This window comes from Heterocephalus glaber, unplaced genomic scaffold (assembly GCF_053883595.1).
Source record: "Heterocephalus glaber isolate CG9 unplaced genomic scaffold, H.glaber_assembly_v1.0 deba00001444, whole genome shotgun sequence".
NCBI classification, from domain to species: Eukaryota; Metazoa; Chordata; class Mammalia; order Rodentia; family Bathyergidae; genus Heterocephalus; species Heterocephalus glaber.
Genome location: NW_028258297.1, coordinates 6,647,222 through 6,673,358, shown reverse-complemented (window position 1 = coordinate 6,673,358; position 26,137 = coordinate 6,647,222). Strand labels below are relative to the sequence as shown.

Below are 26,137 nucleotides of genomic sequence, written 5' to 3'. Positions count from 1 at the left end.
CTTTTGCAGGTAAATTAATAGAGATCTCTTGTAATAAGAATCAAAAGGAATAAAAAGTTTTTACACCTGTGAAAGCAAAGGCTTTTTTTTTTTTGGTGTGAGGGATCAAACTTAGGACCTTGCACTTGTGAGGCAGGTGCCATTGAGCTAATTCCCCAGCCCAGCAAAGACATTTTTAAGATGGGCCCTAGGCTGATGGTCTGTCTGACTGCAATATCCAGCTATACAGCCTTCTCACTGTTGCTTTGATAGCCATAGTTGTTTGATAGCCACATGTAACTATTCCTTCTAAAGGGACAGACTGTAAAAGGTAATTTTAACTCTCGGGGCGGGGGGGCAGGGTGTGCTCAGGCTGGGTTTGAGTGTAGAAAGAGACTAAGTGACACTCTTTGGAGCTAAATATGAATTCCAAACAGTGAGGGAAGAAGGCCTACCAAGGCTCCAACCTGCTGTGCTACAGATGTCTACCTATGAGTTTGTTCCCATTTTGAAAAGAAACAAAAGGAAAGAAGGCACCTTTATCTATCCCTCTTGTTCTGTGCCTAATCTAGGGTGTCCTTTAGATGTCACCCCATCCAGTGCCAGCAGCAACAGACTGGAGGTGCAAGGAAGTGGCCAGAGCTGGGTTAGCTGCTCTTTCATGCAGATAAGATAGTATAAGGGGAGTTTTTAACTCACCAGCAGAGAGGAAAAAGTCCAAGTAAAGTTCAAGCCTTTTAATTATCGAAGCCATTTAAACACCTCCTCCCTTGTGATCCTGTGACCCCTGAACCATACTTAGCTATAGCCTTTCCTTTATCAGAGTCTCAGCATATCTTTGAAAACAGTGACCAGCCTAGCAAGACATTTTGGAGAGAAATCATAACAAATCATGACTAGAGAGGCAGTCTTCTAGGGACTAGGGTTGTGCCTCTTCTTTAATACCGGTTTCTGCTTAAAACTGTTATTACAAACGTAAGGTTCCCTAGGAATGTTTTGTTCTATCAGTGAACTTATCTGTGCTATAAAACCAGTCAGTATTGTTCTTGAGGGAAGTAAGAGGAATTAATCTCCAATTTTGCCTGAGGGCTGAAAGATAAATTTGGACTAAAATCTTTACATGTATTTTGTGAGAGTTTCAGGATTAAACCTAAACCAGTTATTGAATATGGCCCAGAGACAAGTGAAGGTTGGCTTTACTCTGAAAGGGTTCCAAGGTGGGGAAACTCACCATTTGGGAAGCTTTGTATTGAAATCCAGCAGCCAGAGGAGGGAACTAACTGCCTTAAACCAAACACTGTTGAGAACTGCATTATTTCTGAGAGGCAGGGCAGTGGAGAAGGGACAGAAGAGTGACTTTAAGTATGGCACAAGAACTAAAGCTTAACCATCTCGGGTGTAGAAAGACAATATCAAGAGCTTTCCCAGGGTGGGCCTGTAATTCTTAGCAAAAGAGATAAAAGCTATGATTGCCTCCAACTGCACTGCCAGGAAGAAATTTAAACCAATAATCAAAGAACCTGAATGGCTGCTTTTTTTGTCTCTTGAAAGAGAGTGAGAATGAAAGTGTTCTAACCAAATTCTTCAGGGCCTATCTTTTAAAATAAATTACTCCAAATCTATAATATCTAATTTAAGACTTAAATAACCTACAGATGGCAGGTGGCTGCCGTCAGGAGGTAGAATATAGGTCGGGTCAGACTAGCCACCTTTTACCTGGTCACCACTCTATCTTCCCAGGGAACTCACATTCCTAACTCCACCATGTGTTTCCAAAAGCACAAGCTACAACTGATTCCAGCTGTAACGGCCATCTTTCAAGAAGGAAGCATTACCAGCAAAATTAAACTGATAATCAAGAGATCTACACTATTGCTTTCTAATTCTCTGAAAGAGAGTGAGAAAAATAGATCAGTGGATAAATTAGAGCACTTCTTAGCCTGCAAGAGATCATGACCTTCAGAGATAGGCAGAGTCAAGGTAGTGGCTTAGGAGGTCCTGCTCTGCGCCCTAAGGCAAATCTCCTGAGATGTCTGTGTGTTATTTGCCCAACCTCCCGACCAGTCTTCCTCAGTGGTTGGCCAAGGCAGTTTTACTCAAGGTATAACCTGAAACATCTGTGTTTATGAAGCATCACGGGTTAAACTTACACTCATAGCCTATCAGCCATGATTCACACGTTAGTAAAGGAACATCTATCGGGTTTCCGATGCACACATGCGAGGAATAGAAAGGGTCACTAAAAATCCCTTTTTTCTAGTGAGCCTATAAAAACACAAATGCAGGATTGCTATTTTCCCTGGTGTAAGACAAAACATTTGTTGCAAATTGCCTTAGTCTGACTGCAAGAGATTCTGAAGTGAACTCCCAACAAATTTGAGAAAAGTTTAAGGGGAGTTTTTAACTCACCAGCAGAGAGAAAAAGTCCAAGTTAAGTTCAAGCCATTTAAACATTGAAAAAAAAATACCACATAGCATTCTACAAGTCTGCTGTCAAAGTTCCAAAATCCATAAGCTATCAGCAAAGGTATTTCCCCCCACCACACATAAATGATGAAGACTATGCCTAGGAGGGGAGAGAGAAAGTTGGGGGTAGTTTCTAATCTATAAAAGATTTGTTTTCTCTGTTTAGAGGTCTATCTTACTAGTAGAGATGATGTAGGGGGAATAGATGTAACTCCCAAACCTGCTAGATATCTGAAGTGGGAGTTTGTGTTCTCTAAAATTGGAGAATGAATTCTAGGAACAATGGAGGTTAAGAGTAGAAAACATTTATTGAGAGAAAGCAAGTGCCTGTCTAAGAGAGACACAAGAGGGACTGGAGAGTGGGTTGCCCACGGATCTTGCTTCTCAAAGGTGTTCCATACAGTCAGAGATCTGTCTCCCGAACGGAATCCAGCTGTCTGTCTGGTCAATGTTCCATCCACCATTGGCTTCAATGGGGGTGGAAATTCACCAGAGGGCAACTGGAGAAACCTATCCTCTGCTTTGAGAGTGGCAGCTGCCCTAAGGGCAATTACTAGCTGGCAGAGTAATCCTTGTTTGCTTAGCATTCTTTAAGGGACAGATAAAAGCCTGAACTGTCTTTACCTAAGATGATTTTATAAGACACCCATTTTATAGCATTTTTAAGCAACTAAGTCCAAATGCAACATATACAGAACAAGAATAAAATGTAATTTTAACAAAAGACAATGCATCATGAGAGAAACAAGTAATTTTTAAAAATTTAAAACATACAACTTAAAATTAAGATAATTTTGGAACAAAGGACAGAATTTATGAGTACTAGCCAAAATAGTTATAAATTGGGTGGAACTCATGAGTACCCAAATACAAGAAGCTCAAGATCTCCAAGTAGATTAAACTCAAAGAAGCTCCCACAGACACACTGTACTCAAACACTGCAACACAAAGCCACAGAGAGAACATTAGTTATTGCAGAAACAGTAGATGACTTGCACATTCTTTTTTTTTTTTTTTTTTTGTGGTACCAGGGATCGAACTCAGGACCTTGCAGTTTCAAGGCAGGTGTGGTGCCACTGAGCTAAATCCCCAGCCCCACAGTAGATGATTTTATTCAACAAATAAATACCAAGCACCCACTATATATCATGCACCTTCCTAGGTACTCAAGATGGAGGAACAACATGTCTTAATAAATCTTACATTCAGGGGGAAAGGAGCTGTAAAGTATACAAAAAAGTAAAATATAGAACATGTCATATTTGTTATAAAGAATCCACTTGTCAACAAAAAACAGGCTCTTAGCCAGGGATTTAGCTCAGTGGTTCCAGCGCCTGCCTCGAAAGCGCAAGGTCCCGAGTTCGATCTCCGGTATCAAAAAAAAAACAAAAACAGGCTCTTCATTGTGAGAAAATTCTTTTTATTCCATTTAGCAGGGACTAGAAATCAGGACATTTTAGCAGCTAGCTGTGAAAAGTTTATCACATTCCTGTGGATGGGCTGACAATGGGACAGAGAGCTAGTGGCAGCTAGCTGGGAGAGATTTCATCCCTGAGAGGATGGGCTAACACCAAGGGAGAGAGAGATTAGCAATTAACTGGGAAAGGAATTAGGCTTATATTGGTACTGAAGTGGCTAAGGGATCGGTGGTGAAATGTTTATGATTGAGTCCAAGGACAGTCTCTGTCTCTGCAGGTATGTAGACAATCACTGGCCTTTAGGCCTGGGGAGATTATCTTCTGTTTATTGAGAGAAACAGCCTGTCCTTTGCTGAAAGCAGCCTGTTTGCTTTTGGCTTATTTGTGAAGGACACTTAGGTCAGACACAGGAACAGCCCAGTCATTTTTTGTAGATATGCAAAATTTGTTAAACACCTCATTGCTGCCTACCCTCTCACTGAACTGCTGCCACGACACCCATTTGAGCCAGTCACAGCGCTGCACTTGGACCAATTATCAGGCCCAAATTTGAACCAATCACCGACCAACACTTGGATCAATCCTCTGACACCTCTCAGGTTAGTCTAGGAGGGCGCCTGCTGGTGTACTGACTCCCTTGTGCTCAGCGTGTCTGTTCAAAATATAAAACCTCACTCTGGTGGTTGGTTAAATCTCCTCAGAATTTATTTCACAAGTAGGATAGTCTCGGAAGGTCCTGAATATCTAATCAGGACTTTTATTCTGAGTAGTACAGACAGAGTGGTGGTTTGCCAGAGCCCGCAATACTGATTATGCCCCAAACATGCTGTGAGCAGGGCAGGCTGTAAAGAGTTAAATCCCTCGATTGGCTTACTTTAAGAAGTGAGTCTGACTGAAGCTACATGACTCACAGAAGTATCTCATGAGCACTGTGGTAGCATGCAGGTTAACATGACCGGCCCGCTAAGGGGCACAGCTGAGACCAGAGTAATGGCCTATGACGCTGTGGGGCTAATACGAGGTAACATCCGTAGCTGAGGTCGGAGTGATTGCACCCAAATTCCATTCCCACAATTAGTCCCTTCATAGTTTGAAGGACAATGCTCTAATTACAACCATATATTTTGTCTATCTTGCTTCTAATTTGCAAATGCTTTGACTTCTCTTTAAAGCCTTGCCTGCATTAGTTTCCATGGGAATTTCACTTACTGCACATCTTTACACGTATTGCACCTTTTACCCCGATTGATGAATACTAAAATTTGGTGGAAGAGACAGGCCAGTGCCTTTTGCCAAAGGAGTATTAGCTGTCCCAGTTCACACTTTCTCTTTAACTCTGTCTTAAGTTTTTCTTTTTCTTCAACCTTGCGTCATGCATTGGGCAGGGGGGGACTAGAGACTTATTGCAGGAGTCTCTGGCAGTGGTTTCAAAAGAAGAAGCAATAAACAATAAATGGGTCTGTTAGCCCTAAAGAGATACAGACCAGCAGCCAATGAAAATCAGTGAGAGAGAGAGACCAGCTCTGGGGAGAGTTGACCTTTGGCATCTGGCCCAAGGCAATATGAAATGGCAGTGGCCAGCAGGGGAAGAGACCAGACCTGGCTGTGTCAGCTCATGGCATCTAGTGTTATCTGGTGTCTTCCAGTGGCATCAGGGCCCTAGCAGAAATGCACTTTGCCAAGTCATGATTTCTATCTGAATTGAGCAAAAGAATGCTTAACTGATTGGCAACACCAGAATGACAGGTGAGAGGTTTAAATCAAATAGGTATAAACCACAAAGGTTCCACACTGACAGGAAATCTCTTTCCTCTGTCTCCCCTACTGGCGGGGCTCTCGTTCTTATCCTGGTTCACTTTCTTCTAGAACTCTCCTCAAATCCCACCAAAGGCAACTCTTGCTCCCTGTTCTATCTACTTCTGCCTGCCTGGCTTGATTTCCTCTTGAAGGAAAATTCCAAACACAGGAGATAAATCTGGATTCAGTTGGAATTACCACGTACTGAACACAATGTGTGTCAACCACTCTCAGAGTATATACCAAGCCCTCAAGGCACTTTGCAGTAACAACGCATGGTGTTGAATCCCATATGGACAGACCAAGCGGTGGCTCACACAACTCACAGATCAAAAGCTGCAAAAGGTGACATGAACTGTTTCAGAAAAGAAAATGATAGCATATAATCAGAAGCATCACAGCTGCTATTGTGGGGAGAATCAGAATGTGGCTGAACCTCAATCGTGTGTTGCATGAGTTTGCATTGATTGCACTTTGTGTAAAGCCAGGGGACCCTCATTTTCTCAGCATTTACAACAGATATAGCTCTATATCTAACCTGGATGTAGTTTTTTGTGCCCTGCCAATGTGGCAAGTGAGGATGTAGCAAGGTACCTGCATTGTCAGCCAGCTTCATAATGATAGAGAAGGACTTCCAGTTTGGTCTGTCACCTCAAGACAAGGCAGTACTAGTCACAAGACCTGACTGTTATCAACAGAGTGCTGTTTGATGACTTACAGAGTAGGAGAGAGGGTGCCCAGACCCAGGGGCTCCACAGGCTCAGGGAACAACAAAACCTGTGTCTCCCTGGTGGCCTGCCTCCTGCAGGGAGAGGGCCTCTGCCACAGCCCCTGACTGGGTACCCCTCGCCTGTGCAGCACTATATTATACTGCAGCGTCCACTACCTCCTAGAGACCACATCTGGGAGAATACTGACTAGGCAGAGATGGAGACAGAAGCCTTGCGGTGTCCTGGAAACAGACATCATTCCAAATTTTGCAATCTGTTTTCCAGAAGGCCCCATCTACCACTGCTGGTTTGGATCGCCTCTCCTGTCCTTTCTAAGCACCAAGGTCCTTGGCAAGGCTCTGTGCACATGCTGCCTTCTCACAAACCCATCCCCCACATTCAGTTCAGAGACAGCAACATAAAATGCCATGTTTCCCTAAGTGTGTCCTCTATGGGTAAAAATATGCCCATGGACCCTGAACAGTCCTTCTGACAGTGGAGATGAATTTCCACAGGACCTCTCTCCTCTCCTTTTTAGACAACTGGATAGGGTGCTTTGTAATCATAGATGAAAATATGTGAACACAAGGGACTCCAAGAAACTTCTATATCTCAGTGCCATGACTTGCCAACTGTGATATGGACATCTGTTCCTGGAGTGTAGAAAGCATACACCAGGACTGGGGATTTAGCTCAGTGGTACTGCGCCTGCCTTGCAAGTGCAAAGTCCTGAGTTAGATCCCTGGTACTGGTAAAAAAAAAAAAAAAAGAAAGAAAGAAAAAGAAAATAAGAAATCACACACCAAACTGGCAGGTTTAAACTGGCCAAGGTTATAGTGTAAAAATCCATCTCAGAGATGAGGTTGGAGGATTCACTTCAATCACTACCAACCCAATCTGGGGAGGCAACTGGCCTTTAGGACCTTTCCATTCTCAGAGCAATTCCCTTTTAACATTTGTCACTGAAATATTAACCACACAATCCATGCCTGCTCTCTGTGATGTAGCTGTCTGTCCACTTGTTTTGTAATCACTCTAACAGCACATGTAAAGCTCTTCCCAGGTCTCAGAGATGGCCCCTGCAGAAAAACCACTAAGACCTTGAGGACAGTTAGCACTGGGATGTAGACAGACTTACAAATTCGTAGAGCTTCTCTTACTTCAAAATTAATAATCAAGAATTCTAATGATATGCTGATGACATGAATGCTTGTTTCCCTAGGACATATACTGATGGCCCCACCCGACTTTGAAATGCAGTCACACAAAAAAACCTACAATAAATGATGGGTGGATAGATGACAGTGCAATAACCTGACAGCTATACTTTCTTGCTGGTCTGTGGCACTCACTATAAAACTCCTTGTATGTTCATTGTAAAATTCTATATGTTTTAGCTTTTTTAATTAAATAGGGGGTAATGGGGTTCTTGAGATGATAAACCTTTTCTATGGAGGGCAGGGGGAAGTACTCTTCTCCACTCAACTCTTAGGTGGACTCCACAGCAAGACTGAAGAAAAAATGAGAACAGTCACATTTGCCAGGCACTGCCTGCCTCTTCAGGCCCAAGAACACACACAAAACTGGTATAAATGCTGCCCAACAGCCCCACTTCCGTCCTTCTCTCAGTTCCAGGTGACCCTGAGAATTATCTGTGGATCTTATTAAGTACAGCTTCCTGAATCTTGGCTCATCACTTTGGAATCTGAACCTCTGGGTTCCGCCCAAGACACCTGCCTTTAAACAGTGCCCCAGTGGTTCTGGCGTCCCAGGATCTCCTGGGGACAAAGTGACAGCGGCTCACTCCATCCTCCCCGACACTTGCTCAGCAGCCCTGGGACCCCACCTCCTCTCAGCTTCTGGGCAGCAAGAAGCGGGGTCCAAAGTGGGGCCTCCACCACCTTCACTCCTTCACTTCAAGACACTGCCAGTTCAACAGCAGCAGAAGGGCTACACTGACAGTGGACTTGCCTTAGACGGGCTAGTGGAGGACTTCTCCAGGCTGAAATGAAATTACACTGCATAGTAACTCAAAGCTGTAAAGAAATACTAAACACTGGAAAGCTGACCACAAGGTGATTATAAATGTAGGCATTGCTGAATTGATGACTTGCGTATAGCAGTCAAATTCATAGAAACTAAGGTACATCATGTTTGCCAGGGCTGGGGGCTGGAGGGGATGGGGAACTACTGTCTAAGTGGTTTAGCACTTCACCTGCCAGATGTAAGGAAATCTGTGGGAGAACAGTGGTGATGTTGCACATAATTAATGTGCTTGATACTACTGAAAAGTACACTTGGACATAGTAAGATGGAGCTGGGGTGTACCCAGTGGTATGAAAGTGTGCAAAGCAAGACTTTGGGTTTGACCTTCAACATGACAAAAAAAAAGTGTGGGGCTGGGGGCTGATAAGTTTAGGGTATGTGTCATACCACAATAAAAACAAATTAGTGCAGGGCCAGGGATTTAGCTCAGTGGCACTGCACCTGCCTCGCAAGCACAAGGTCCTGAGTTTGATCCTCGGTACTGAGAAAAAAAAAGAAAAAAAAATTAACGCAGATACTTACACATCTGTGATCATTTTGCTGTAAAAGCCAAGGTAGGTGGCATGAGCAGTAGAGTTACTTCATAGGCTCCGGAGATCAACCCTAAATGCGCTAAAACAAATGCCTGAATCCTGGAAACCTAACCAAAGGCCATGGTACAACCTTCCTGATAAGAGTGTCTTTGTATAGCAGAATCTGTAGGCCACACCCCACAGTTTATTCCGGCTGTGTGATTTACTGGGGTTTTAGGCCCTCTCCTGAGCTGAGCAGTGATGGCTTAGTCACTGAGGTCACTCATGTGTATGCTCCATGCTGACGGGATGGATCCGTGGACACTGAGGGACGGCTGAGCCTCCCTGGTGAGCAGTGCCCACTAAATCTGTGTCCTGCCTTGTGGCTGGAGATCTGTCCATCACCTGGACAACTTTCCTGAGACAGTACAGCTGAACGCTTGTTCCTGTCTTCCTGGACTCTACCCAGGGTACCTTTTACTGCTGCTGATTTTCATCTGTATCCTCATTGTCATAAATCAGAACAGTGAGTGTAACAGCTTTCCTAGTTCTGTGAAACCTAGCAATTGACTAAATCTGAGCAGGGTCTTGGGGACCATCAGTACCATTTGCCTCCCAGCCAAAGATTACATGCAGTCTGAGCAGACACCCGTTCACACTCAACACCTACCTGAGATCCTGGGAGCCCAGATTGTTGCCTGGGGGCTGGCAACAACCCAGAGCCAGGGATCACTCATAGGTGACATGGGGTGAGCTGTTAACAGCTGAGCATCAGTAAATCCAATTCTTTCCTGGACTCTAGTGGTCAGGAAAGAATGGATGAGACAGGATTAGGGTCCACTTAAGACAGGTGGCTGAGGATACATCAGAGACAAGGTGTGGGACTGCATAACCTTTGTTCCTTTTCTCCAGCCCCATTGTGATTAAAATGTGAGTTAATGGATGGAGATGCTTGTTAGTTTAGGGATGCTAGATAGGGATCTGTAACAGACCTAGAGTCCCAGAGTAAACTACTCAACTCTTTGTTTACCCGGAACTGATATTCCAGGCGCCACAATTGTTAGAACAAGCTGCAGATGTCTGCTGACCATCAATATGTGACAGTCGACCACTAACCTTTGTCCCCTTTTCTTTAATTCTGTATGTTAACTTCCCCCTCAACCCCCTATAAAAACAGCCTCGGATTCTGAGCCAGTTGCCTCTCTAAGCTATTTTGCTTTGGGAGTGCCGTCTGGCCAGACTAATAAAGGTCTGTTTTCCAACTTGTCCGGTGTGTTCCTTCCCGGGTGTTCTTCGCTGTAGTCAGCTCCTTGGAGCGTTTGGTAAGGCTCTTGGTCTTACATTCTGAAGGCACCGCTGGGATTCCTGGGTGTGCTTCATTAGTCAGCTCCTCGGAGCGTTTGGTAAGGCTCTTGGTCTTACATTCTGAAGGCACCGCTGGGATTCCTAGGTGTGCTTCACTATAGTCAGCTCCTTGGAGCGTTTGGTAAGGCCCTCAGTCTTACAAAGGGCTAGTTCGGGGGTTGGACCCAGACACCAGTTTGCAGCCACAGATGGTTTTATTTTACATCAGGTTCCCACCTGAGGCAGAGTAGGGTTTTGTCCCTCCTCTAGCGAGACACAGCACAGAGCTGATAGGGGGATGGGGTGTTCAGGAAAGCAAAAACACCTTGGTCGCTGGGCTGGGGCTGCCCTTCAGGCACCGAGAAGCTGAAGCGCTGCAGGAGGCAGGTGAAGAAGAGGAAGAGCTCCATGCGGGCCAGGGGCTCCCCAAGGCATGCGCGACGGCCTGTGGGTGGGGAAGGGGTTCAGTTAGTCTGGGGCCTGGGCTCTACTTCTGAAAGGAATCCTAGAGAGGGGTCAGGGATTCAGGCGCTAAAGTACCTGCTGAGAATGGCATGAAGGCCTCATGCTTCACAAAGTGGCCCTCAGCATCCAGGAAGTGTTCTGGGTGGAAGTGAAAGGGTTTCTCCCAGACGGTCTCATCCTTCAGCACCGATGACAGATTGACGACCAACCCTGTCCCCTGGTAAAAGATGACTGGTAGGAAGGTGAATTATAATAGGGGACACAAGTACCTCTATTACTAACCACATATAAGCGCACTCTTCCAGGTACACAAATTGACCCTTTGAGTTAATCCTCAGCCCGAGAGCTTCTTAGCACCTTCTCTGATCCAATGGCAGTTCCTAGTGGTAAGGCTCCATGGGTCCCCCTTTACCACCTATTTCTCTAAGCAGTGGCTCTTCCAACACACTTGACTTGTTTTCATTTTCATCTAGTACCCCAGGGGCCTGGTGGGGAGAGGGTGCACCGTCTGTGCTCTGTATCATGTACACCCAGGGTGGTCCTGGCAGCATCTATGAAATCTATGATCAGGTGGCCTGGGTGCTGCCTGGCCTCGCCTGGTAGTGGCCATGCTGGGGAAGGAGGGCCCAGGCCTACCTTGGGGATGCGGAAGCCCTGCACTTCAATGTCACGTGATGCCATGTGAGGCAGATTCACTGGGACGATGTCCCCAAAGCGCTGCACCTCGTGAATCACGGCGTTGGTGAAGGGCAGGCGGGCCTGGTCCCCCATCTCTGGGCGCCGACCCTGCCCGATCACTTCATCGATCTCCTTTTGCACACGGCCTGGACAGACAAGCACCCCCCTCAAACGGCAGGTCAGTCCCAGGGGGCTGTGCCCTGACCCTCTCCACCCGTGTTAAGGGCTGTGTTCAGGTGAGGAGGGCATCAGGTTTACAGAGGCCTGGAAAAGTTCGTGGTCTTCATGAACTCAGGCTGGAGACCCTACTGCTACTTTTCCTCCCTCTTTCTCCCATCCAGTCCCATCTGGGCTCACGCTGCACATCCGGGTGCAGGATCATGAGCAGCAGGGCCCAGGCCAGCGTGGTCGAAGTGGTCACCATCCCTGCCATGAACAGGTCACTCACAACCAGGCGCAGGTTCTCATTATTGAAGGTGCTCTCAGGGTTCCCCTTGGCCTGGGCCAGAAAGGGTGGGTTCAGGGGGTAAAGGGAGGAAGCCCCTAAATGACAACTATCTGTACCCATACACCTAGGTGCTGGGTACTGGGAGATACTGAGGCCCCACCATATCTCACCCCTCATGAGACCCACAACCCACAGCTCTTAATCCCTTCCTTAGAATCCACCCTTCACCTTTTCCACCTCAGCTAGGAAAGCACCAGTCAGGTCTTGAGGTGGCTGGCTCAAATCAAAGGTTGCCCTGTGCTCTGTCACCAGCTCATCCATCAGGGCCAAGAAGGCCTTCTGTGCAGGGAAGACCTTGGCAGCTACACCTGGGATTCTCAGGAGCACTGGGAATGCATTTAGCACCTGTGACAGCAACAGAGAGGAGAAGCTGGGAGCTGCCTGTCCCCAGTGGTCACCTGCTCCCTTCCAAGTACCAGCCTCTATACTCTCTCCTGGCCCCAGGATGCTGGAACATCCTGCCCTGGAAATTTCATGGGCTCATGGGGCTTTAAAAGCAGACAGGAGCCACAGGGTTTCACCCTCTCTGGGTCCCTTACCCTTGGCAAATTTCTCCCTTTAGTGTTGTCTTAAACTTTCCACCTCCGGGCTTTCCTCCTCCAGTGGCCTCTCCCAGATCCCCTCTCCCCATCACCCCTGCATGCCAATCCTTCTCAGCGGAGGAGGCCTTGTGCACAGAGCTGTCCCTGCAAGACTCTCTTGGGCCCCTCACCTGGGGTATCAACTCAAGGCCCTCTGTCAGAGTGTCCTCCAGCAGGTCCAGCAGCCTGACCAAGAGCGGGTCATTGTATTCGAAGCGACGCGCATAGATGAGGGAGGCAATCACATTGCATACCGCGTTGTTCACGAGGGCACCTGGGCTAAAGGGGCATCCTGGGAGCAGGGACATAGGTCAGTGAGTCCTTGTTGTCTATTCCCTTCCCACCCTGTCCATTTCTTGTGTGCAGAGTCCATCACTCACCATCCTGTTTGGCAAAGGCGACACAGAGGCAAGAGGCCTCCTCGGTCACCCACTGCTCCAGTGACTTCTTGCCCAGGCCTAAGTTACGCAGGGTGGACACGGAGAAGCGGCGCTGCTCACGCCAGCCAGGTCCATAGGGTGCCATGACCAACCCTGGTTATGATGCAGGCATATACACAATATACATATGACTAATTTTTTTCTGGCTGTGTCCTTCATGCCCCCCCCCCTCATTCTTCTCTTCCTAAGGGTAGACTCAATCCCAACACACCACACACTTAGTCTCCATTTCCAGGGTCCATTTCTAGGCTTCATCCTCAGAATTTGTTGGCATTTTCTGGTGTCCCCTGACAACATCATTGCCCCCATTAGACCCTATCCTTCCTTTGAGCACTGCCTCCCATGTCCCACCCTTATGCTTCCTCTACCCTACCATCCTTTGCCTTGTACTCGTGGCCTGAAGCCCAGAAGCTCATTGATGGGCACTGGAGGCCGGTCTGCGGTGTCCTCGCTGTGGTTCACCAGCACCTCACGTACAGCCACCAGTCCATTGAGCACAACCACCGGGTTCCAAGCCAGCTGCAGGCTGAACACGTCCCCAAAGTGGCACCGCAACTGCAGGTGGAGGACAGGGTGCTCATCAAATATTGGTCTCTATGACATTTAAGAACCTATTCTCATTGCAGGACCCAGTCTCACTGCATAAGTCTTTGGGGACCCAGGTAGAGCAGTGCAAAGATGAGACTTGGTGCCTGTTTTGCTTTTCTTTATGGCAGTATGGATGGAACTCACAGCCTCACCCATGCTGGACAAGCACTGTACCAGTGAGCATCACTACAACCCAAGATCTGCCATCTCGATGCTGGGGGCCATGTCCTCTAAGGTCAGAGAATCACTATACATCTAGATCCCACCACCTAATTAGGACCTGCTAGAGTCACATAATCGTGCATGGGGTCCAGTGGCATCCCATTTTATAGATGATGAATCTCAGGTTTACAGAGGTGAGCAGTGAGGCCCAAATTCACAGCAGCATAAGATGGGAAGCAGCTCATGGCACCTCTCTCAACCTCAATTTCCTGATTGAAATGTTGCTCAGGTCCCTGCCCTTATTGAAAGAGCTTTCCCTGTGATTATCATCAGAATGGACATGGGGCCTACGTAACTTCCATTCTGTCCAACTAGGGGCCAAAACCACTGCAACATCCTGCTCTACTTCCTGGTCTTCATCCTCCCACACCTCTCCAATTAGAAAGTTCGAAGTGTTCCCAGGTTCGGATGTGCCCTCCCCGGGAAGCCCGTCAATCTGGTATCTCTTGGGGTATTATGTGCCTGTCCAGCCTGTAGCTCTGCCTACCGCTGTCTGCTCCTGGCGGTGCAGACTGCATGATCTCTTGCTAGCCTGCACCCCAAATCCCTTACCTTGTAGAAGGAATACGGTATGTTGTGCAGGTCAAGCTGCAGCAGGTTGCCCAGCCCAGGCAGTGCCACAGGACCTGGCGGGTAGCGAGCACCCCAGCGTTGGCGTCGGTGCATCAGGTCCACCAGGAGCAGGAACACAGCCATGGCCACGGCCACCAAGAATAGCGCATCCCCGGTCAGCAGCCCCATGGCTGCCTTGCAGACCACTGGGTTCCTCTGGACACACCTGGTGGCCCTCACCACTCCAGGCACCTAGGACCAGATAGCACACCCTTACCACACCCTGGGCACGTAAACAGGTTAGTTCCTGTCTTATGCAGGAGATAAGGCTGCCCTTTGCCCAGTGCCAACCCACTCTGTTGACTCAGCTAAAGGGTAGAGGGAGTGGCTAGGGTAGAGCAGATACAAGAGAAGTTACAGCGATATTTGCCCTTCCTCTTGTCTCTAGGTGACACCCAGAGAGAGGCTCAGAGACCTGGAAAGAGATTAATGGAAGCTCACTAAATCTTTGTGCTGGGTTGGGTACTGTGGTATGGTTGAAAGTTGAAATGTGCCCTCCCCCAGGAGGCAGGTACATGATCCAGAGGAGGTATAGTAAAGTCGAGGGCTGACATGCCAAGCCAGTAGAACTTTAAGGGGAATGGGGAAAATTCATCAGGCTGGGGAGGGATGTTTCTTGCAAGCTTCATGGAGGAACTGCAGACAGACTGAAGGTCTGACCTGCAGTGCAGATCACAGCAATCTTGACCACTCTGGAAGACAGAACTTAAGATGAGGCCCAGGCCATACAGATGCCTTAGGAATCTGATGGCTGAGGAGGGCAGGATTCCTCCCTTTAGAGTATGCATGTCCAACCTTTAGGCTTGTCTAGGCCACACTGAATGAAGAAGTGTAATCTTAGGCTGCATTTAAATAGTTAACATAGTTAATGTACATAAGTAACCAAACTCCCTTTTTAATATTTTATTATAATACTAAAAAATGGGTAACAAACATAAACTAGTGCAATATTTGATACATAAACTAATTATCAATGTCTGGTTCGATGAACTGGTTGCAATTCTTCGGGACTTTCAAGGTGCTTGTCTGATCTAATTTCAGTCTTCTGATCTAAGTTTCTGATCTAATTTCAGTCTTGAAAATAGTTGTTGACAAATGTACATACTGTCAAAAGGCGACGTGAATAAGCCATGATTTCAAAGAGAGGAGTGACTGTGAACTGAGGGACATTATTCTCTGGGAAGAGAGGTCTTATAGAAGTCTGGCAAGTGTTGAGACCCACTCCACATAAATTTTGGGGAAAAATCATTTCATAGTTAAAGTATGACTATAGCTGTCTAAGGCCCAATGTTGCCTTGCCCAGAAGATGGGTATGGCACGGGGAAACATAACTCGGTTTTGCCTCCAGTCACAGCTGAGGCCTCAGGCACTCAAGGGCAGGACTACATCAGCTGAAGACTTCCTGGTTCTTTGAGAACCAAGTAGTAATGGAAGGTTTCACCTGGGGAGGGACAAGTTCCCTATCAGCTTAACTCACCCCACCTATTGTTGTAGGAATGCTCTCCTTTAGGCCCACATCAGCATGAGATTCCATTGACAAAGGATCACTGCTGCCCCCTAAGTCACCAGATACTCCCTCCAATTATTGTGTGTACCCAATGAATGATGGCTAGCTTGCAGGTCCTTGCCTTTGCCCACTCTGATGCACTGACCTCCTGGCCTCCCCATATACTTTGAAATTACACACATCTCTATTGTCTTTTGTCTTTAACCTTTGCCGTCCCCCTTTCTAGGCAACTGGAGGATTGATCGGCCACCGATAAGCAAGGAGATATGATCAAAATTTTCTTTAAATTGAACATCTGATTGCAACTCTCTGCTTTCCAAAAATTAATAAGTAAGCAACCATTTTTTTTTAGTAGTAGTGATGCTGTACATGTAATTATAACAACATTACAAAAGCTTGGTACATTTTTTTGTACTTCTTATATCACAGCTGCTAAAAAATATTTTACTGATTAAATTATTTTACAAAATAATACAACAAGCCTAAGTTTAGTAATTAAACAAGATACTACACTTGAACTTAGCCAAAAGGCTGATTAGTAATAATAATTAAATAAGAAAACTTCCATGACTGCTTAATAACAATAAATGTCTGTCTTCACAGGAACACACACATGTTAGTAGACTGAAGTACCATTACTGGACCTTCTTACAGAGGTCACTGTTTTCTTGGTTCTTCCCTTGGGGAACTTCCCACCTGGGAAGGGAAGTCAACCTTGAGAAAAAAATTAGAAAAGATATTCAGCAAAACCCAGCCTGGCACATGAGGCTCAGCCACAGTAGGTGCTCCAGCTGAGAAAGGGAGGTGAACTGGCTGGACACAAAAAGCATCACAAACAGGAGTTTCCAGGCCTGGGCAACAGTCACTCACAGTCACAGGGAATTTGCAGGTTGTGCTCAAGGGCCCAGTCTCCTTAGCCAGACCTGCACGTCATGAGCCATAGGGACCCTGTCTGGGACCAGTTTCTCCACAGAACCAAGCAGCACATGACATCAAGACTGCACTGGAGGATAAGGACTGCAGCCTGGCTCACACTCCTAGGCAGGGGCTCCCCATATACCCAGCCATATATCATCTCCCAAAACCAAGTCACCAAAATGGACAGCTGAGAGGCATCACAGACTTTTCTTCCTCTTAAACCTTGACCAGTTAGCAAGTTCTACTAAATGCAGATTCAAAAAACTTTCAGACCCACTGTCTCATCTAATGGTCAATATTTCAGGGCAAAAGTCTGGCCTCAACCTCATGGCCTTGCCCTACCTCTGTCCACTTCAGCCCAAAGGAAGTTGCTCACACTTCTCAGAATCATCCATTCACACTGCCTGTCCCTGAAGGCTGGTGTCACCTGAGTGGACTTCCTGTGCTACTCTTAACCCAAAAGTTCACTACCCACAGCCCCTTGGCCAGAACGCAGCCATAGTAAGAGAACATTCCTTGGCTTCCTCATGAAAAAGGCCTTGTTTTTGACCAAAGATCCAGACAGAAAAAGCACTGTTTCTCTAGGGCTGCACGAGTCCAAGTTTCCTTCTGCTCTCTCTATTCAACATCTGTTTTAGGACAGCTGAGTGTGGGTCCTCTCCTCCACATTATTTGGCAGCCACGGGCAAGTCACTTAGAAGCTCAGGCTGCTTCCTCACATGGGACAATGATCCTACACTACTATCTCCCTGGATGACAGGTAGGAATTCACCAAGTAAGAACTGTTTATGAATAAATGACCCAATTTACCAAAATGTTATCGCCTCTGCTTGTGTGGAAGGAAGCAGAATGTGGTTGGACCTCCCTGCAGGGTGTTGCATGGCTTCGCATTGTTTTTACTTGTCTACACTGGGGACCTTCATCTTTTCAGCACTTATAGCAGATACAGGTCTACATATCAGGCCTGGGTGTTGCTCTTTGCCAACCATAGATGTGACAAGTGAGGCTCTGGGAAGCCCCCTTGTCAGCCAGCTTTGAAGTGACAGAGAGAGACCTCCAGTTTGATCTGTCACCTCAAGTCGAGGCAGCACTGGTGCCAGGACCCCACCATTATTGGCAGCATGCTGTCTGATGACTTACACAGCAGGAGAAATGGTGACCAGACTCAGGAAGTCCACAGGCTCAGAGACTAGCCAGACTAGGCTGTCCCTAGGCGCGCCCCCCTGCTAGACCATAGGCATCACACACACAATCAGCAGGTTCAAACTGGGCAAGTTTATAGTATAAAGATAGGACACCAAGCACACAAGAAGACTCACTTCAGTCACTGCCAACTTGATCTGCTGAGGCTACTGGCTTTTAGGACCATTCGTTCCCTCTCAAAACAACTTGTTCCAGAAGTAGTATCACACAATCTATGTCTCTGTGCTTATGGTGATATAGAACCATGGGTGATTGTTTTGAAATCCTCCTAATAACATATATAAAGCTCTTCCCACCCTGCAGAAAAACCTAAGATCTTTCAGGTAGAGCTGAAGTCAGACTTTCAGATACCAGTTTCTGTTATTTCAAAATCAATAAGCAAGGAGAATTCTAAGACTCTAGTTGATGACATGCATGCTTGACTAGTTTACAGAGATGCCCCCCAAAGCCTTTAAAATTCACAACAAAGAAAAATATGATGGACGGGGTGGACAGAATTGTGACAAAGTGCAATAGACTGATAGTTGTATATTCCAGCTGGTGGACTGTGGGCATTCACTGTAAAATTCCTCGTAGGTTCACTGTAAAATTTCTGTATGTTTCCATTTAACCTAATTGGGGTGGGGGGATGACGGGTGGTGGTCCTCAGAGATGGCCAGAAAGAGACAAACACTCCTCTCTCCATCCAAGTCTTGGGTGGACCCCAGGGCAAGAAGGAAGATACCAAGAAGAGCAGTCTCATCTGCCAGTCACTGCCTGCCCCATCAAGTCCAGAACCCTGGCATAAATGCTGCTGAAGTCCCCTGCCCCTGGCCTCCATCCTCCTCACTGGGGGTCGGAGGTCCTCAGTTTCAGGTGAGCTTATTAAATACAGCTTCCCGCATCTGACCTCATCACTTTGGAATCTGAACCTCTGGGTTCCGCCCTAGACACCTGCCCTTTAAACAGTGCGCGGGTGGTTCTGGCGTCCTAGGCTCTCACGGGGACAAAGCGACAGCGTCTCACTCCATCCTCCACAACACTTGCTGAGGGCCCTGCTGGGACCCCACCTCCTCCCAGCTTCCGGGCGGGCGGCTTCGGGAGGCTTCAGGCGGAGCCCCCACCGCCTCCACGCCTGCTGCGGGGCGCGGCCCGCTCTGAGCCCCATCTCCATCGGACGGACGGGCCGGGCCGGGAAGGCAGGTGCAGCGCCCGCGGCTCCGGGACCTCCAGGGTCCCCGCGGGGCTCGGCGGCCTGCTGCGCTCCGGGAGATGCCTCCTTGCTCTTTACTTGAGGAAACAGCGCCTCGCAGCGTCCTGAGGGAAACAGCTGCCCAGGCCACCCTTTACCTCGGGAGATCCGCGGCCCGGGCGGCGTGCAGAGACCGGTGCTGAGAGCGCTCTGAGGAGAATGCCAGCTGAGAAGGCTGCGAACCGGGAGGAGGCCCTCAACCCAAGCGTGTCGAGAGGATTTGGCTGAAGGGCCTAGGCCCTCACCGGATTTTACTTCTTCTGTGCGCCTGGAGGCCCCTGGGACCTGTAGTCCGCAAGTGTGCGCAGAGACCTCTGGGACTCGCAGTCCACCCATCTTCCCAGAGAGCCTCTCGTACTGATAAAGGGCCATAGTGTGCTCAGAGCGCACTCTGAGCAGGGGACTGCAGTGAGAAGCTTCAAGTAGTACAGAGAAGTGACTCATCACGTACAAGGAAACCTCGGTATGTTTCCTTGCTAATTTCCAGCTAATTTTTCATCAGAGACCATGGAGACCAAAAGATAATGACATAATATATTTAAGTTGTGAAAGAAAGTAAGAGTGGCAACCAAACTTTTTCCATTTGGCAAAACTGTCAAGAATGAAGGAGAAATCAAGACATTGCCAGTTAAACAGCATCGGAGGGGGTCAATTAACAGTGAACTTGCCTTAGATGAGCTGGTAGAGGACCTCTCTTGGCTAAATTGAAATTACACTAGATGGTAACTGAAAGCCATAAGGAAATACTCAACACTGGACAAGTTGACCACATAGGTGATTATAAATGTTGGCATTGGGCCAAGGATTTAGCTCAGTGGTTCTGCCACCTGCCTGGCAAAATGCAAGGTCCTGAGTTCGATCCCTGGTACAAAATAAAACACAAAGAAGTTGATATTAAAAGCATGGAAAAGATGTTCCATGCAAAGAATAACCACAAATGAATTGAGGTGACTATATCAGTGTCATAGATTTTAAGACAAAGAGATTACAAAAGAAAAGGATATCATACATGGTAAAAAGTTCAATCCAGGGGCCGGGGATTTAGCTCAGTGGTTTCACTGCCTGCTGTGCAAGTGCAAGGACCCGAGTTCCATCCCTGGTACCAAAAAAAAAATAAAAGTTCAATCCAGCAAGAATATATAATTTCAAACACATACTCGTATCCCCCATCCGATGTTTCAGCCAATGATGAACAGCATATACAATTGTTGTCCCAAAAGATTATATCACCTAGTGATGTCACAGTCATCTTACTGTGTTTAACACTCTGTAATGTTTTCAAAAAATGAATTGCCAAAGGACACAGTTCTTTGGCAGAACATATCTCCTTGTTAATTGGCACATGAATGTATGTGCCAATTTTCCTCCAAAATATGTGTATGGAGGCAAAGTGGGAGAACTGGAGGGAAAAGGAGAAAATACTAGAGTTGTGTAGCAGACATCCCTGCCCAGTACTAGCAGGCGATACGTGGCACATAATTCTTGCTTTCCATAATTCAGCTATATTGTTTTATATTGGGAGTCAGAGCGAATGCAGATTCAGTATTGCTTCTCTCCCGATGGCTGTCACAGAGTCCTAAGACCTGGTCTGTGAAGTGGCAGGGCTCAGCTGAGTTATGTGCAGCTGAGGTCAGCATGACCCCAATTAAAATCCTTTCCCTTGAATTATGGCCCCTCACTGACCCAATGGGTTGCTGGCTAATTGCACCTGGTCCCAGTACCTATTTGTTCTATCCAAGCAAGATAAACAGTACCTCCTCCCTTACAGCCCTGTTGGCACTCTCATGCCAGATGTTTGGCACTCTATCACTACATGTCTTCAAAGCATACGCTGCTCTTTTTCTTCTCACTTCTGTAATTAATAAATACTGGATGTCCTTGGGGGTCTTTCTTTGTTGCCCAGAGCAGTGTTGATCAGCCACACGACCCAGTTCTGAGTCTCCTTTCTTTCTTTATTCTTATCGCATGTGTTGTAATGTCTCATAGGAGGCACACTGCAGGGGTCTATAGTAATATCCCCTTTCCCGTTCCCTATAGAGTTGTAGTTAGAGACTTCAATAACACACTGTCAATATTGGACTGAACAACTATATATAGGAATATGACGGAAATTCAGGATTTGGACAACACTGTTGGTCAGTTGAACCTAACACATAGATGCAGAACACACCACCCAACAACTTCAGGGTACTCATCCTCCACAAGTGTGCATAGAACATTCTCTAGGACAGACCAAGCATTAGTCCAAAAACAATCTCCATACATTCTTAAAAAATAGACTCATATAAAAATATTTTCTGGCCAGTGTGGAAGAAGTATGAAATCAGTAGAAGGTAAATTGACAGATATGTGGAAATTAACCTGCATATTCTTTCCAAACAAAATTTTTTTTTGTACCAGGGATCGAACTTGGGGCCATGTGCTTGCACAGCAGGCAGGGAAACCACTGAGCTAAATCCCCAGCCACCCAAACAAATATTTTTAATTTTTTCCCTTAAATTCTTTTATTGGCAGATTTTAGGTAAACAATACATTTACATTTATCATTGGGTGCTTGTACCGCTACATGATGTATCTTGGTTCTTGTTTTTTTCCCCATTACCTGTGCACCCTTCACCTCCTCCACCCTTCACTATTTGAAACCTGCATATTCTTAAATAACCAGTGGGTCAGGGCCAAGGACTTAGCTCAGTGATTCCACCACCTGCCTTGCAAGCACAAGGTCCCGAGTTGGATCCCTGGTACCACAAAAACAAAAAAACAGAAAGAAAAGAAAAGAAAAAAACCCAATAGGTCAAAGAAGAATAGAAGATAACTTGATCGTAAACAGAAGGTCTTGAGTTTGATCCCTGGTACCAAAAAACCAAAACCAAACAAAACAAAACCTGGGCCAGGAATTTGGCTCAGTGGCACTGCACCTGCCTTGCAAGCCCAAGGTCCTGAGTTTGATTCCCAGTACTGGGGGAAAAAATAGAAAAAAACTTGAGGTGGATGGGAAGGAAAACACAGTGTACCAAAACACATTGCATCCAGGAAAGTAGGAATCAGAGAGAAATTTACAACTGCCCATACTTACGTTAAATATGAACAAAGATCTAAAACCAATAACTGAAGTATAGACTTTATTTATTTATTTATTTGTTTTTTTGCAGTACTGGGGATTGAACTCAGGACCTTGGGCTTGTGAGGCAGGCACAGTGCCACTGAGCTAAATCCCCAGCCCTGAAGTATAGACTTTAAACAACTAGAAAAAGAAGGGCATATCAAATCCAAAGGTATCAGAGAGAAGAAAATAAAGTTAGAACAGAGATAAAGGAACTGGCTGGGTTTTGTAGTCCAGATACTCAGGAGGATAAGACAGTCTGGGCAATTTAGCATGGTCTTGTCTCAAAAAGGGTGGGAGGCTGTGCATAAGGATGTAGCTCAGTGCTTTCTGGATTCAAGTCCCAGTGGAAGAGAAGGAGGGAAGGAGGGAAGGAGGGAGGGAGGGAGCGAGGGAGAGGGAGAATACAGAGTGAGAAAACAATTCAGAAAATTCATGATACTAAAATTGGTTCTTGAGAAACATTAACAAAATCGATAAACCTATTGCTAGGTAGAATAAGAAGAAAAGAGGGAAGACAACACAGATTAGACTGCAAAGTGGGGATATTGCTACAGATTCTATGAAAATAAAAAGGAATCCAAGAAAGTATTTAAAACAATTCTATAGTTTAAATTGGATAAATTCCTGGAGACACAAAAATCTACATAAACAGAACTAGGAACAAACAGGATCTCTGAATAGGTCTTACAGTACTAAAGAGATTGATTCAGCAGTAAAGATAATGTACCAACACAGAAAAGACCAGGACCATGGGGCTTCACTGGAAAGGAAACCAATCATTTAAAGCAGAACTAACACAAATGCTTGCCAAGCTTTGCCAAAAATTGAAGACAAGGAAACACTTCCTACTTCAGTCTACAAGGCCAACATTGGTCTGGTTCCAAGGCCACACAAGTATGCTAGAAGAAGAAGGAGAAGGAGAAGGAGAAGGAGGAGAGGGAGAGGGGGAGGGAGAGAGAGAATGGGAGGGAGAAGAACAGCAGACCACTATCCCTCATGAATATACATACAAAAATCAACAAAATACTAGCAAAATGACTGTAACAGTATTATCAAAAATTACAGTTAGGGATGTAGCTCAGTGATAGAGGCTTACCAAGCATTCTCCAGGCTTTGGGAATAATCACTAAAACTGCATATATACATACATACATACATATATATGTGTGTGTGTGCACACACGTGTGTAAGAATATATACATACATGCACATCTGCGTGTATACATTGTTTACCCATCACCTGGTAGAAATTATTCCTGGAATGCCATGATGCTTCAACATATAAAAATCAATCATTGCAATATACCACATTTACAAGACTAAAGTAAAAAAAAAATGATCATCTCAATTGATGCAGAAAAAGCATTTAACATCATTGCATACACATTCTTGAAAATTATCGTGTACAAGCCCTGGGTTCAATTCCTACAAGTGAGGGAAAAAAAATTACCCCTCACCCAGAGGACATGATTGCACCATGGTACACCGGAGTATCAGTGATTTACCCTCATGATTGTGTGGTTGAGTGGGGAGCTATACCTCCCTACCACTGCCCACCATCACCAGATAGTATCTGTCCACATACTGCTAGCTTAATAAAAGATCAAAACTCAAAATTTTCAGTACTGCTTCTACTGAGTGGTATCACTTTTCTACCATAAAGTCCAAAAGTCATGTCAAACCACTGTTGGAACCATGTGTACAAAGACCAGTAATCAATATAGTGTGGCACTGTTGTAAAGTAGGACGTACATAGCAACAGACAGAAGGCTTAGGAAAAACACCTTCGACAATGATATGCCACATATCAACCTTTCAATCAATGAAGAGCCACATACACACTTGGGAAGTGCTTTAAGATCATAATGAAGCTTAAAAATCTTAATCCCTGGGCATGCTGACCTCATATCATCATGTTACAATCATCTAAGATATGCAGGACAATAACATGCTGTACTGGCTGGTAGCCTAGAAGCGACATTGAGCCTCTAGATGCAATAGGCTGTATCAATGCAGTAGGCTATACTATCTACATTTGTATAAGTCCATCTTTTTGCACAAGAAGGAAAGTGTGTTCTCTGAAGGTACCGCTGACAGTAATCATTTCACCAAATATGGTGCAGCAATTGTCAACAAGGGTGCCAACACCATTCCATGAGTAAAGGATGGTCTTTCAAGAAATGGTGCTGGGAAACCTATATATCCATGTGTACAGGACTGAAGTACAGCCCTTAGCTAGCGCGCACACACACACACAAATCTTTAAATTTTAATTTGAAAGACCTGAATGCATGAGCTCAAATTATAAAAACTCTTACTACAAGAAAAAAGGCCAAAAGTTTCACCAAGTTGTGTTTGGCAATGATACCTTAGGATACCAGTGGCACAGGCAAGAAAAGAAAAAATAGACAGATTAGACTTCATGAATATTAAAAGTGTTGTGCATCAAAAGTCACCATCAACAGAGAGAAAAGGACACCCATGGAATGGGAGAAAATATTTTTTAGTCACAAATGTGACAAGACGTTAATATCACAACATTACAGAATAACAAAAACAAGATAACGCAATAGAAAACTGAGAAAAGGACATGAATTGACATTTCTCCAAGGAAAATATACAGTGTGGCCCACAAGCAAATGAAAAGACCCTCAATATCACTCATTACTAGAACAATGAAAACGAAAAGCACAATGAGATGCTACCTCACACCCATTCTCATGCCTTTTTTCAAAGAAATAATAGAAAACATGAGTAGGGATGTGTGGAGGCTGTGGATGCTTATGTACGCTTGATGAGATTATCAAATGGTAAAGACACGGTGGGAAAAAGTAGAGTGGTTTCTCATAAAACTAAAAAGAATTCTCATATGACCCAGGAATTCCCATGCTCATGCACATATCCAAAAGCATCGAAGGACAGTCTCTGAGAGGTCAGTGCACATCCAGGACCACAGCAGCATCTTTCACTATGGCTGAGAAATGGAGGCAATACAAGTGTTCGTTGATAGAGGGGTGGGTAAATGCCCTTGTGTGTGGGTGTCATCCCACGACCCCAGCTGGTTTCTGTCTCTGATAGACTTGAACCATGAAACACTGTATTTCCTCCGCATATGCACCAGTGACAAAGGGAAATATATTAATCAAGCCCAGTAAGAACAATTATAAAATATGATGTAATGAGTGTATTTGAGTGGAGTCTCTCAAATACTGGATCTTATTGTGCTGCACATACTTCTCATGATATGCTGTGAGCTGACCACAGCCTCCAGGATGAAATGAAGTGATGTAGGGGGGAAGAGCACTCTGAGGTGGCGTTAGGCTACTCTTGACCTTCTAATGTCAACCCAGCACTGTGACAGAGCAACAGTTGGTCAGATAACCAAGCGATCCGCAAGTCCATATCCAATACAGCAAGAATGTGCTGGACAAAGGTACCATTCATGTTCTTAATGAGCAAGGTGGAGGAAGGAGGAATGAGATTGATCAGGCTCAGTGTCACTCACTATTTCAAATTCACAAATTGTTTATTTCTGAAATTTTCATATAAGATTTTCAGACTGTGTTTCCCCCTCTTAAATGAACCAAGAAAGGAGAAACGTGAGGGAATGTGAAGACTACTGCATATTCATATCTGCTCCAAGATGAAGGAATTTTGAAGATATTATCTCAAGTGAAATAAGCCAGTCAAAAAAGACGAATAGTGTAGAATTCCACTTTGAAGACTTTCCCATAAGGGTCAAATTAACAGAAAGAGAAAGTAGAATGGTGGTTTCCAGAGGTAGGGAAGGAGGGAACGAGGGTTAT

The 26,137-nt window shown here is 45.6% G+C and overlaps 1 protein-coding gene across 2 annotated transcripts; it reads right to left on the bottom strand.

Moving 5' to 3' along the window:
- Positions 1 to 19,531, bottom strand: LOC101723802 (cytochrome P450 2D17-like). Of its 2 annotated transcripts, XM_021258856.2 has the most exons (10): positions 19,324 to 19,458; positions 14,307 to 14,558; positions 13,328 to 13,499; positions 12,885 to 13,037; positions 12,636 to 12,796; positions 12,092 to 12,268; positions 11,773 to 11,914; positions 11,374 to 11,561; positions 10,813 to 10,954; positions 3 to 10,717 (listed from the first exon to the last, which is right to left on the bottom strand). In XM_021258856.2, the coding sequence occupies exons 2-10, from the start codon at positions 14,493 to 14,495 to the stop codon at positions 10,539 to 10,541; spliced, it is 1,503 nt and encodes a 500-aa protein (XP_021114515.2). In that variant the 5' UTR covers positions 14,496 to 14,558; positions 19,324 to 19,458; the 3' UTR covers positions 3 to 10,538. The 2 variants fall into 2 exon arrangements, with proteins under 2 accessions (XP_087069930.1, XP_021114515.2); XM_087213804.1 differs by having other exon boundaries at positions 1 to 10,717; positions 11,374 to 11,615; positions 14,307 to 19,531.
- Between the last annotated feature and the right edge of the window lie 6,606 nt (positions 19,532 to 26,137).